General features: G+C 42.1%; 1 protein-coding gene across 1 annotated transcript in view; it reads left to right on the top strand.

The window, feature by feature from the left end:
* PDIA5 (protein disulfide isomerase family A, member 5) overlaps positions 1–11496 on the top strand; it is a gene marked incomplete at both ends in the record, with an annotated part of 38751 nt that extends 27255 nt beyond the window's left edge. Inside the window, 4 exons of the mRNA XM_010157230.1 lie at positions 1765–1832; positions 6672–6763; positions 6868–6939; positions 11360–11496. Coding sequence (XP_010155532.1) covers positions 1765–1832; positions 6672–6763; positions 6868–6939; positions 11360–11496 — 369 coding nt within the window. The remainder of the gene's footprint in view (positions 1–1764; positions 1833–6671; positions 6764–6867; positions 6940–11359) is intronic.
* Positions 11497–12135: the final 639 nt, after the last annotated feature.

Below are 12135 nucleotides of genomic sequence, written 5' to 3'. Positions count from 1 at the left end.
TAAAATAAAGACACCCGAAGTTACTGGTTGCATACAGGTGTTACCTTTCATAACTGGGAGCAGCAAATCAAGACTGGTCACTAAAGAAAATTCTGCTTTTCTTCTAAGGATGAGTTGGGGAGGTCTTTGGCATGAGAGGACATCAGAGGCTTTGTCTGGGAAGCTATAGGGAAGACAGCTGCATTATTTCTCTGCTTTGCTGGAAGCAGGGCCTTTAGATTCATTGTGGCAGATTCATAGGAAATGGGCTCTTTCATTACGTACCAGTGTGGAGGGAGATGAAAGTGACTGCAGACTTAAATGTAGTTCCTTTAATATTTCAGGAATGCTTGGTCTGTGTAAAACGACTCACAGTAAAGTCATGCTTTCCTCAGGAGATATTACCTGTCATTTGGAGACCATTCACTCTACTTTTGGACTTATAATGTAAAGTCAGACAGCACTAAATATGAAAAATCAGGTATACTTATAGGCATACAGATTTATTTGTAGTTAGCTTTGTCTAAGCGGACTCCTGCAGGAGATGGTCTGGATTTGGCAACAAAAATGAGCTGTGTATAGTATAATTGAAAACAGGGCTTTAAAAATGGAGGTGTTAACTAGTGGAAATACTAATACTTGTTTAATTAAGCCCCTACTTTTGAGTCAAAATACAAGAAGAAAGCATAGAAGAATGAGAAGAAAATGTTAACCACTTGTGTCTTTTGATGTCTGTCCAGCATTTGGGTGAAGCTGCAGGACCTCAGTGGTTTGTGCCCACCAAGAAATTGTCATTCTGACCAGTACTAATTTAACCACCTTGCTGGCAATTTGAGCAAAGAGATCAAAGGTGGAAAGACCACAGAAGGATGTTCCTCCCAGGCATGCTGATATGGTCCTATATCAGTGGTTACAAAATCTGTTCCTCCTTTCTGAAAAATATCTTCAAGACTCTTGTCAATCTTGTCTCTTCACTGGAAGAAAAAAGTGGACTACTGTCATGTGGTGGACCCAGGAGTTTCTTCACTAAGTGTCTGAAGTGCTTGGCCATGCCTTCCTTCCTTTCACGCTGTCTGCCCTCCCGCCCCTTCCCATGTGCATGCATGTGTGTTGCTTGGCAGGGGTGAAACCTGCTGCTTGCGAGGTAATTTACTGCTAATCTGCTTATCACTCCAGAGCGTCATCAGATCGCTCTTAGCACACTCGTCCTATACTCGCTTGCCTTGTCTTCTCTGCACCTAAAGTCACTGTATCTTCCAAGGGCTGTTGCTACTTCTGAGTTCTGTCTTCTCAACTACTGGAGCACTGTTTAACTTTTCATGTCTGTTTAATGTGTGTAGGAAATGTCTCAAATGAATTTCAAAGACTCGTTAAACTGGGATGAGTCTGAAGTACCTCCCCCTCCTCCCTAAAAGACCAGAAATGCACGAAGATTTTTTGTTTGAGTTCACAAGCATGACATCTTCCCTTGACTTTTAATATGGGAGTTTCATCGCATGTTCCTCTCTGGGCTCAGCTCAGAGCCTGAGGAATATAAGGTGTTGTTACTCGTTCCAAAACTGGGATAAGAAATGAGCATGACAATGAAAAACATGCAAAAACAGTGGTATGTAATATCCTTAAAACCAAATTAATAATTATTTAGTGAAATAGATAAAGAATCTTGTTTAATATTTTTTTTAATATTAAAATCATGTTGTTTCACATGCTTTGGAACATAGATCCTGTAGAACAGTCTGAATAGAGTTGTTGGTATATTACTTACACAATTCCTTTTTTTATCAGGGTGTGGTGTTTGTAAGAGAATGATGCCATCTTACCAGCAGGCAGCCACAGAACTGAAGGGTAAATATGTAAGTGAGAAGATAAGATTTATATGAAATTTTAAAAATCCTTTTAATGCCTTTTTTTAAGCATTTAAAACCACATATGTGTTGGAGTGGGAAACTTTTAAGCAAGTTGAAACAAAACAGAAATTAATGAGACTGTTCCAGATACCTTCAGGATTCTATCTCTTGATTTTTATTCTTTTTTAAACTTTGGAGAATGAGTTAACTCTCTTCCCCTTTAGATCCAGTGGAAAAACAGGCTCTGACACTACGTACGTTTGTTTAGCATCTAATTTATGAGGTAGTAGTCCTTTTGAGCTCATGTTGGTAAAGAAATGTTTGCCAGAGTGGGTTTGAGCTTTTTAGCCTGATGATTCATAGCGGGGTCAGGGATGGATGTCCTTATAGTAATAATTAATCCACCTTTTTAGTGGAGAATCAGAGTGTCAGGGTAGGGGAATTTCCCTGTTAGCTATTGATTGTCCTCCTAGCCACTAAGCGTAAGCATTAATAAAATCTTACAGTTTTACTATAGCTCTGTTGAGAGAGTTAGCATTCATGCCAGATTGAAATGAAAGCAACTTGGACCATAATCATAGAATCTTTTAGGCTGGAAGAGACCTTTAAAATAATCAAGACCAACCCTTAGCCTAACACTGCTAATACCACCACTAAACCATGTCCTTGAGCACCACATTAACATATCTCTTAAATACCTCCAGGCATGGTCACTCAACCACCTCCCTGGGCAGCCTGTTCCAATGCCTGACAAACCTTTTGGTGAAGAAATCTTTCCTAATATCCAATCTGAGCCTCCCCTGGTGCCACTTGAGGCCATTTCCTCCAAAGTGACCAGTAATAGGACAAGAGACCAACATCCACACCTGATGGATAATAAAATCCATCAACAGCAGCTTCAATAATTTAGTTACCTGTTTGTACTAGTAAGGCGTATTGATCTCTCTAAGCAAGTCAAAGGCACTTCTCTAGTCAAGGTTTTATAATGTGCTCAATGTATAATTTATATGATATCAGTAACATGTGAGTGACAAAGAAATAGGATTGTTGTTTCATGGTTTTAGCTGGATTTGGTCTAATCCTACCTGTTGGATTTTTCTCTATCAAGTTTACAGGTTTCCTTGGGAGAGGTGGTATGTGATGAGGAAAAGATGAAGCACTGTGGTTCATAGCTAGGACAGCTCTGCCACTGCTGCTTATAAGCACTGAGTGCTGTCAGACTCCCCCATGTTCTCTCAAATTAGTTGTTTTTCCAAAGTGTTTTCTTTAAATCCTTGTTCGCTTAGGGCTGAAATGAGTAGGAGTTGTTCAGATTTATTTAGGACACAGTACAACCCTTGAAGATGTTTTCAAGAGTGTTTTTGTCTAGCCAGGCAGCACTCTTAACGCCTTCTCTCCTCAGTGGATCGTGTAGCGCGGTCTTTGGGGAAGGCGTTCCTGTCTTGCATGGCAGGTATGTTGGGAGGTGAGGGCTGGGCAGGAATTGGGAATGTGAAGAATCACCTACAGAGATAGTGCCACAGAGAAAGCGTGCTGCAATGCTATGTTTTCCTGCAGTTATCTCTTGCTTGTTTGTGTGCAGCTCATTTTACTGAATTGAGACAAGAAAATTTTAAACTCCAGATCTGTTCTAGTTTTTCCTTCCTTACCTGGAAATAGTGTCTGTAGGTCCAGGCCAATCCTGCACAGCTCAGTGACAGGGCTGTGGGAAAGCAGTGAGGCTGGCAGTGCCTGTGATTGATGCAGCTCAGGCCAGGGGTGCTTTTTGCACTGGAGTGTTTTTAGTGCAGGAGCAGTTCAGAGGAAAGGCTAGTTATGCCGGTTACACCCGTGTCTTTCACAAAAATCAGTCTGTTCGTAAACTTGACCTGATCAGGTTCCTGAGTGGGATGTGTACACAGTTTGCCGTTTCTGAAGTTAACTGTGCTGTATCCATCACAAATTATCCATGGGGTACCTTAGAATGAAGTTGACCTCCAGATCAGGCTTTGCTGGGAAGTTTATGATTGGTTTGGATGAGCTGAAGGTTTGACCTTTTAATCTGACCTATCATTAGCTGTCAGGATGTGCCAGGCTCAAAAGCGATTATTGCTATTATATAGCAGGAAAATGAAGTACAGTATTGCCTATTTAATAGGTCATAAAACCGAGAAGGTGAACTGTACCTGTAGTTGGTTGCGATGTTCTCCTGGGGCTGGTTGTTTCTTGTCCCAGTACTGTTACTGAGAGGAAGGCAGGGTGGCACTTCCAGCATTACGTTTGGCTTAGATCTTGCAATTCAATTACAACTAGTGTGGAAGGAAAAAACAGGTTCTGAATCCGAAGAGGATGGGTTATTTTATCCTTGGCATGAGAGATTCCTGTGGTCCGTGAGTAGGGTGGGCTCTGGCAGGCGACTGTCTCCAGTGCACTGCAGGCTGTGCAGGGAGGAACTGGTGGTCGGCAAAGCATTTCTTAATGCCTGTGGACCTCATGAGTGTGCCGGAGGGCTTTACTCCGTGAAGACTGGCTTGAGCGTGTGCTTAAGTGCTGTCCTCCTTTGGTAAAAACATAAGACTTCAGAAGCATAAAGTTCCTACGCTTATTTCAGACATCAAATTAGGGAAGCCTTTGTTTAATCTAGTAAATGTGGCTGTAGGAAATGTTCATGTAGTGCTGTGAGGTACCAGTTTTGGAGCAATCCTATGAAGAAAACACTGAAGTAGGGGAAGGGGTCACAGCAGAACAGGTATGGCCCAGAAGACATGGCCAGCTAGGAAAGGTTCAGTCGATTTAAGTTATAAGTAGCATGGTGGAGAGCAGTTAAGTGTTGAAATATGTCAAATGTCATCTTAGAGCTGAAAGGAATAAATTGATCTTCATGTCTACTATGGCTATTACAAGAGGTAATGGACTTAGATTGAAGTCAGGGTCATTCAGTTGTTTGCTAAAAGCAAATTAGCTAAACATCTGGCAGGAGCAGCTTAGGTATGGAGGGAGGATCCTGGCTGTGGGTAGTAGGTGTATTCTGATGGTGCCTGACAGCCTGATATTACATAATTCTGTGATTATAGGCCAGCTAAAGCTGTTACTTTTGTCATTAAAATGAATCCCATTGTAATAGGCTTTGCTAATTATGCTTCATATGTATGAACACCAGAATGAATCCAAGTTACTGACTTCTATCAGTCACTGCAGGCTGGGTGGACACAGTGAAATTGTAGCAGAGTATCTTAAAGGGCCAGGAACACCCATTTAAAACCTAGGTTATCCTCTGGTAGTTCATGACAAATGTCAAATCTGGTAGACTGGTGTTTAGAAGGGAATCAGTTAACGAACCTGGTTCTCACTTTAATAAAGTAACCACTGTGTCTTGATCCTACTGCTTTTACTTACCCTCAAATGGTGATACGGAGGGTAAGGGAAGGGGGGCAATTGGGTCTAGATAGTCTCATGTGAATTAAGTCAATCTTGTTGGAAGTACAAGGAAAATTCAAAGAAAGAGACTTCGCCAGCCAGTATAAACCCTATTTCTGTACTCTTATCAGTTAGCTTTCTATTATCCTTTCTCAGGATAGGGGAGAGAAAGTATCTTTTTGGGACTTTCCAGCACATTCTTAGCAAAGGTTGGCCTTCAAGCTTGGATTTTCTGCTTTAGGGTGTATTTCATGCTGGCTCTGAGCACATTTGATTGGCCTGTGCAGTTTGCTGCAGTCAGGAACCTGGTATTAAATTCTGATGTGGTATTTCAGCTGGAAGGAGAAAATCCTGGGTTTGGAGTGGGGAGGAGGAGGTGTTTGGATTAAGACCCTGGCTGCTAAAATGATTTAAGCCCTCAATGCCATTAAACGAAGTTAATCATGAAGTGGTATCTCAGCAACTCGCTGGTTGAAGGTTTGACAGCAGAACAACCTCCATGTGAATCCCACACCCACAGAAACCCTGAATCAGTCACATCTTCACATTATTAGGTCAGAAATTTTTGGAAGACAATTGGACAGGGCACAGGATAATTCATAGGAGCCCTGAGCCTGAAGCTTGGTGGAGGATGGGTGAGGATAGAGACAAGGAAAGAGTATAAGATTTTTGTTTTACTTACTGGTCTTAATTAATTTTACTTAATTTATGTACTATGGTTACATGCCCCTCGTTGGATATGGGTAGGACAAGGTTAAATCTTAACTCTCATACCCTACCTGTCAGGTAATTCAACATATTTAAAGTATATAAATGCCATGTAGCATTTCCTGGGCTCATGGAAGTAGGGTGCATTTTACTTTCACAGCCACGCGATGCTGATTTCCCCTTGCCATTCAGTAAGTGGATTTTTGAACTGGGATAACACCAGTGCTTGGACAGTTGGAGCTTCAGGGTATTAGCTAAGATTGTAAATTTATTGCCGGAGTGGAAACCAGGAGGATGAGGGTGGAAGTTCTTGTGTCCTAACTAGTGTTTGGATGCACCTCAAGCCATGTACTTGCAGAAGAAGGAAAAAAATCTAGTTAAGTGCGTAGCTTAAAATTCAAATAACACAAAGAGAGCACAAGTAGTGCGATTGGGAGAATTCCCTTTAGATCTTTCTCTTAGTGGGTGAATAAAAAGAAATGGAGTCACTTCCAGAGCAAGGAGGAGGTGAGAATCTGACTGACGTATGCTTTCTGTGGCTCAAATATTGCTCTGTTCCCCCTTGCACAAAATCAGAAGAATGTCGCTGCCTTTTACAGAGATCTCCTTGTTTTACAGCAGTGTGAATGAAGGCAGAATCCGCCCAGAGCTTCCTTGTTTTTCCTTAAATCTTTAAAAAAGTTGTAATGTTCCTGCTGTATTCTAAGAATCGATACAATTATGCTCTGTTTTTTTTTCCAGGTTCTTGCGGGAATGAATGTTTACTCTGCTGAATTTGAAAGGATAAAGGAAGAATACAATGTCCGGGGATATCCTACAATCTGCTATTTTGAGTCAGTTATGTTTCACTACTACTTTAGAAATCATACACATGACTATAATTGTGTGTTCTTGTCTTCCAGGGCAAGGACTAAACCTTGTTTTGTTGCTTTAACAGGAAAGGAAAGTTCCTGTTCCACTTTGAGAACTATGGTGCTACCGCGGCGGATATAGCGGAGTGGCTGAAAAAGTAAGGCGCTGAACTTCACTAACTCCACCTTTCATGTACTCTTCATTATTTACAGGATGTAATGGTTTAGGGACAGCTGTTTCTCCCTCATTCCCTCTGCTTGGAAGAGCAAACATGACTGCCCCGCTGAGATTGGCTAAACTAGCACAGGGAGATTGCCTAATGTTTGGGTTTTAGTATGCATGCCTTGCATCTTACAATTGCATTTCATCTTTCACAGGAAACTGTCTGTGGACCAAAATAAATGCAGGTACACAGATCTCAGCTTCGTTAAAAATGCCAACTTTTATTTCCAGTGATTTTTGGGTGCCTGAACTTAGTACCTTGCAAAAGGTCTGACTTTGTATATACATTTTTAATGAAACAACAAAGCGTGCAGTTCTCATTGGTTCTCCAGCCTTTAGCTGGAGCCTTTAGAGTGTCTTTCAGAGACAAACAGGAGATCAAGGCACCCCAGATTTCTGTCATTTTTACAAAGTCTGTGTTTCCTTTCATGACACAAAGTGGTGTTGAAAGCAGCTTGTTCTACCTTAAGAGAGCTATTTGCAGTCATAAATATTTTGGGGACTGAGAGACAGATAAAATGTGTGAATGTGCATATAGTTGCTCTTTAGCTGGTGCAAATCAGCAGGTTGTCAGTGAAGCTGATGACGAAGCTGGAGAGAGCTGAGACGGTCTGGTGATGGAGAAATGCTGGTAGTGGTTAGCCCTGGCTCTTGGGCATTGTGTCCTCTTTGCAACCTTCCCATGTTTGCTGCAGCCACGGAAATAATCGTGAAGTGAAGCTAATAAAAGGGAACAAATGCATGGGAAGAAACAGACAGTTGCAAACTATTGAGATGATACGGCTTAGCGAGATTGGCTCAGAATAGATGTGGTTTACTGTACCTGTGGGGCTATGCTGGGGACACGTGTGTGGTTGCAGGCAGCCCAGGGTCTTCAGCAGTGGCGCTGGAGGATTGGGAACCCACCAATGATGTGACGGCAGCACTCCTGTTAGCCTCAGGAGGTACAAACGCTGCCCCGTGGATCAAAGAGGAGGAACCTAGCCATAGTCTTTAAGCTTCATTTAGACCATTAAGCCTTCAGATACGAATGGTCAAGATGGCAGCTCCAGCAATGCTGATCAGCCCTTGGAGCAAGGATATGACTTCATCACCTGCACTTTATTATTCTTTTCAGTTTTGCAAGGAGGCGGTTATCACTTGGCTACCACATGCGAAACATTACGTGTTTGGGGTGGGTTTTTTTTACCCTGTCTGCCTACATAATATCCAGATAATCCCTGTAATATGCCGTGCCTTTATATCAGTGCTGTGACAGCAAGTGAACACAGCTACTGGAGGCAGAGCAGAACAGCTGCAATCTCTTTCCGGTGATAATCTCTACTAACAAGCCACTGTGGGCTTTGGCTGATATTTTAGCAGTCCAGAGCTAAAGACAGCTGTTTGTCCTCACTTAGTGTTAGCGCATGCTTATTAGTTTCCTGAAAGATGATCTGAGTAGTAGCCTTCCTGCCCATTTTGTATAATAAGTACAACTTTTAAGGAAACCACATTGAGAAATTATGCATATTTGGATTTTGCCAGTAATTGATGTTTCAATTAAAACCGTATATGGGGTAAATCTGCTACATGCATAATATTATATTACTCTGAGGAATCTGCAGTACAAGTAGTCAAATGGTCTGGCAAGGGCTTTAGGAAAGCCAAAGAGTGTAATTAGATAGCTGCAGGGTGCATAGGCTATATTTCAGAATAGTATAACATTAAAATCATGTCAGGAAGTCGCTGTGATGCGAGACATTGCTCTGCAGAGCAGGGGCACGGCAGTGCCAGAGTGCACGTGGCAGCCCGTGGCGAGGAAAGCCAGTGTGTGCATGTGCTGTCATCACAGATTCTCGAAAGAGAATCCAGCAGACATTGAGCCATAAGAAATGACCTATTTTTCTGTGGACACTAGGTACACACTGCAGGAAAGCAACTGTTTTCCCTCTCCCCTTCTCTGTGTTTTCCCTCTAAATGTTAGTGGTAAAGCGCTGAAAGTGTTTGATCTATGCTGATTTTTGGGAGAGGGCATGATAAAACGTAATGAAGATTAGGGTTACTTAAATTACTGAAAGGATGTTTTCCGTGTTCTTTTCTCTCAGAACAAGAGCTGCTAGTTTGGAGGGCTCCAAAACCTTTTCTTTTACTACTTATTGAAGGTGCTTCTTTCTTATGCTGAAGTGTGCTAATGCATCAGTCCTATGGATACTTAACCTCTCTTATCTTCCTAATAGGCACTGGCTACTGTCTTAAGGAGTTGCAGATGTTTTCATGGGGTGGTAGAAAGAAACCATCATACAGCCTTACCCTAACACACAGCATTGTTAACACGGGAGATGCTATCTTGTCCATACAACAATTCTGTTCAATTTTTTTCTTCTTTAATCTGATATAAAACTGTCTCGGCCTGGATGCTAGGCAAGTCAGACAGCTTCTTGCTGCCCTCAGTAGCTGCTCTGTTTGTCTTGCTGTTTTTATGGACTCCTCTTGGGCCCTTCCTTAGCACCAGCTACTTAGTTAAATCAAGAACTTGTTCTTTATTCTTAATTGAATTAGCTCTTGATAATTCTTCCAGACTTCTGTCATGCTATTTTTGGTCTTCAGGCGTTGGATGTGCCTCATCTCAGTTTTAAATGACATTTTAGATTTTGCTTGTTGTTTCCTCCAGGCCTTGAGGTGCTTCTTACCAACTTCTGTGTAGGCTTATTAGCATGCACAGCATTTTAAATTGGGACATTTGAATAAACATCTTGTGCCCTGCTTTACTAATTCCTTGCTGAAATAGGTCATGCCAGGCCCTGCTAAACATAGCATTCTCCCAGTGGTTTGTAGCCACTGTGTCCATGTTCATCATGCTCTGCCTACTCAACTCCCCTTCCAAATTCGTGAAGGGTCATGGTGTTTTCTGGAAGGCCTTCACTCTGCGAGGGTACCTGCAGGTTGTTGCTCTCTTACAGGCTTGGCAACAAGCAAACTGATTATCTGAGGACAGGGACCTGCCTCTTTTTCTCTCTCGGCTGCTTGGCTGAGTGCAGCTCCCATCTTTGCTTTGATGTTTGTTTCTTGGTTTGTTTATCGTATTAGCAGCAGCAGAGGTGTGCATCAGTTTTGCATGGATTGCTTAATGTTCTTGGATCAGACCCATTGCTTACATCAACAAAATTTGCTATCTGAATCCATGTATCACTACTGCTTTTTTTTAATCTGACTAGGCTTTCAGCCTAGAAGTGAGCAAGGCAGGAGAAATGAATTACCATTTGTTTGCCATTCCTTGGTCCAAGCAGCTAACACAGTAACACATTTTATTCAAAAATAGTGAATCTGCTTTCACCAGAGATGGGGTCATATCCAGAGCTGTATCTTGCCAAAAAATGTGGAGAATTTTGGGGGGGTATTTGGAACTCATTACTACAACTGGCAAGGATAAAATAGCTTCAAAGTCTGGCTCCAAATGTTCGTATGTTTGGGTGTCCTGTATGTGAACACTGCTTTAATAAATAAAATATCAATTAGCATAGTTTAGTTCACATCTGCCAAATTCTCTTTTTAATGTGTATTAATAAAAGCCAAGAACAATTGTTTAGTGGGATGAGATGGGCACTGAGCTGGTCCAGAGGAGCTTGGGTTCAGTTTCTAGGTTTGCCACTGTGTCTTTGAGCAGTCTTTTTGGTTCTGATCCATCAAAGATGGTTAAACTCTTGTGCGATTATAGTGAAGTCAGTAGAACATGTCACTCCTCTTTTAGGTTAAGCATGCAGTTGAGTAGCTTTGCTGAATTAGGCCTGCAAGCCTGCAGCTGAGTGAGGACATTATGCTTCCCCAGGTCACAGGGTTGTTCAGGGTAAAACCATATATTCCTGGGGAGACGGACTGTGTAGTTTGCTCTGGGTCCCAATGCTACACCTCCTTCTTTCTCTGGCAGCCCTAACCATGCTGTCAGTATTCAAGGTGACTGGTTACATTGGATGTCTCTGCTTGCTACTTTATTCTTTCATTTTTAATGTCTCCTGTGAACTACAAAGTGTGACTGCTGTGAGAAAGGGAGCATCCTGCTGAGGAGGGTAAAAGGGTAACAGAAAATGTATCTGATTTCTATAATGTAATAACCAAGCAGTCTGGTTATCTCCTCGCTCCATCCCTTTCCATTGCTGATCCGTCCCCATGAGCTTCTTGTGGATGTTTTTATTCCTCCTCTAGTTTTATCTGAGTTTCAGTGGTTGAGTTCTGGGTGGGTACAACTATGAAAGCTGTGCAGTAGGGTTAGTGTCACACATATATGGACATCTGCACAAAGTGGTTCCTTGCAGTCCAACTTGCCAAAATGACTACTTAGCACCAGAGCTACTTTTCAGCTGTGTCTCTTTGTCTTGTAGCCCACAGGCACCTCAGCCACAGGCTCCCGAGACTCCCTGGGCAGATGAAGAAAATGTAGTTTATCACCTGACTGATGAGGACTTCGACAAGTTTATAAAAGATCATTCATCTGTGCTAGTGATGTTCCATGCACCATGTGAGTTTGTTTTTTTCCTCTTCTGTAATCTGAGCCAAATGCTTGCTAAAAAAAACAATGATGATTTTCTCTGGAGGCTTCACAGAGCTGTGAACTCAAAGTCCAGGCTTTTCTTGTTTGTGATGATTGTTAACTACACAAGGCATGAAATGTTTGTGAAGTTGCTGACTTCAGGTTTGCGACGGAGATGTGCTACTGGAAGAGACATACTGTAGGCTGAGTCAAAACATACCTGAAGAGTGTAACGATGCTTAGGTAGCCTGAGGACTCATCACTCGGCATGATTTCCCATTTTCAGGTAGTCTTCTGTGTTGTTTGCTTTCAAAGCAGAGCCCTGGCTGATTGAGCAACTCAACTTGAGAACCGTGAACTCCTGAGCCCTTGTTCGTGGCTGCTGATGTGTCATTTTGAGCATTTTCACTCCCCCGCTGCAGTTAGTTCTCTGGCAGTGTAAGGGGTGATGGTCATTACGTATTGTGCTGAAGTATGCTAAAACTTGATCTAAGTTTAGAAAGTCCCCAGGACTTTTGAAAATTGATGCAGAGCTGGTAGTGATGTTACTTACTCTTGGACTGAGAATGCATTGGGATGATTTTTCTTCATGTCTTGGTTTTAGCCTGAGCAGTGAAATGTGGTGGG

Source organism: Eurypyga helias, unplaced genomic scaffold (assembly GCF_000690775.1).
Source record: "Eurypyga helias isolate BGI_N326 unplaced genomic scaffold, ASM69077v1 scaffold31848, whole genome shotgun sequence".
Taxonomy (NCBI): domain Eukaryota; kingdom Metazoa; phylum Chordata; class Aves; order Eurypygiformes; family Eurypygidae; genus Eurypyga; species Eurypyga helias.
Note: the sequence above shows the minus strand (reverse complement) of the source record. Positions and strands in the feature narration are given on the sequence as shown.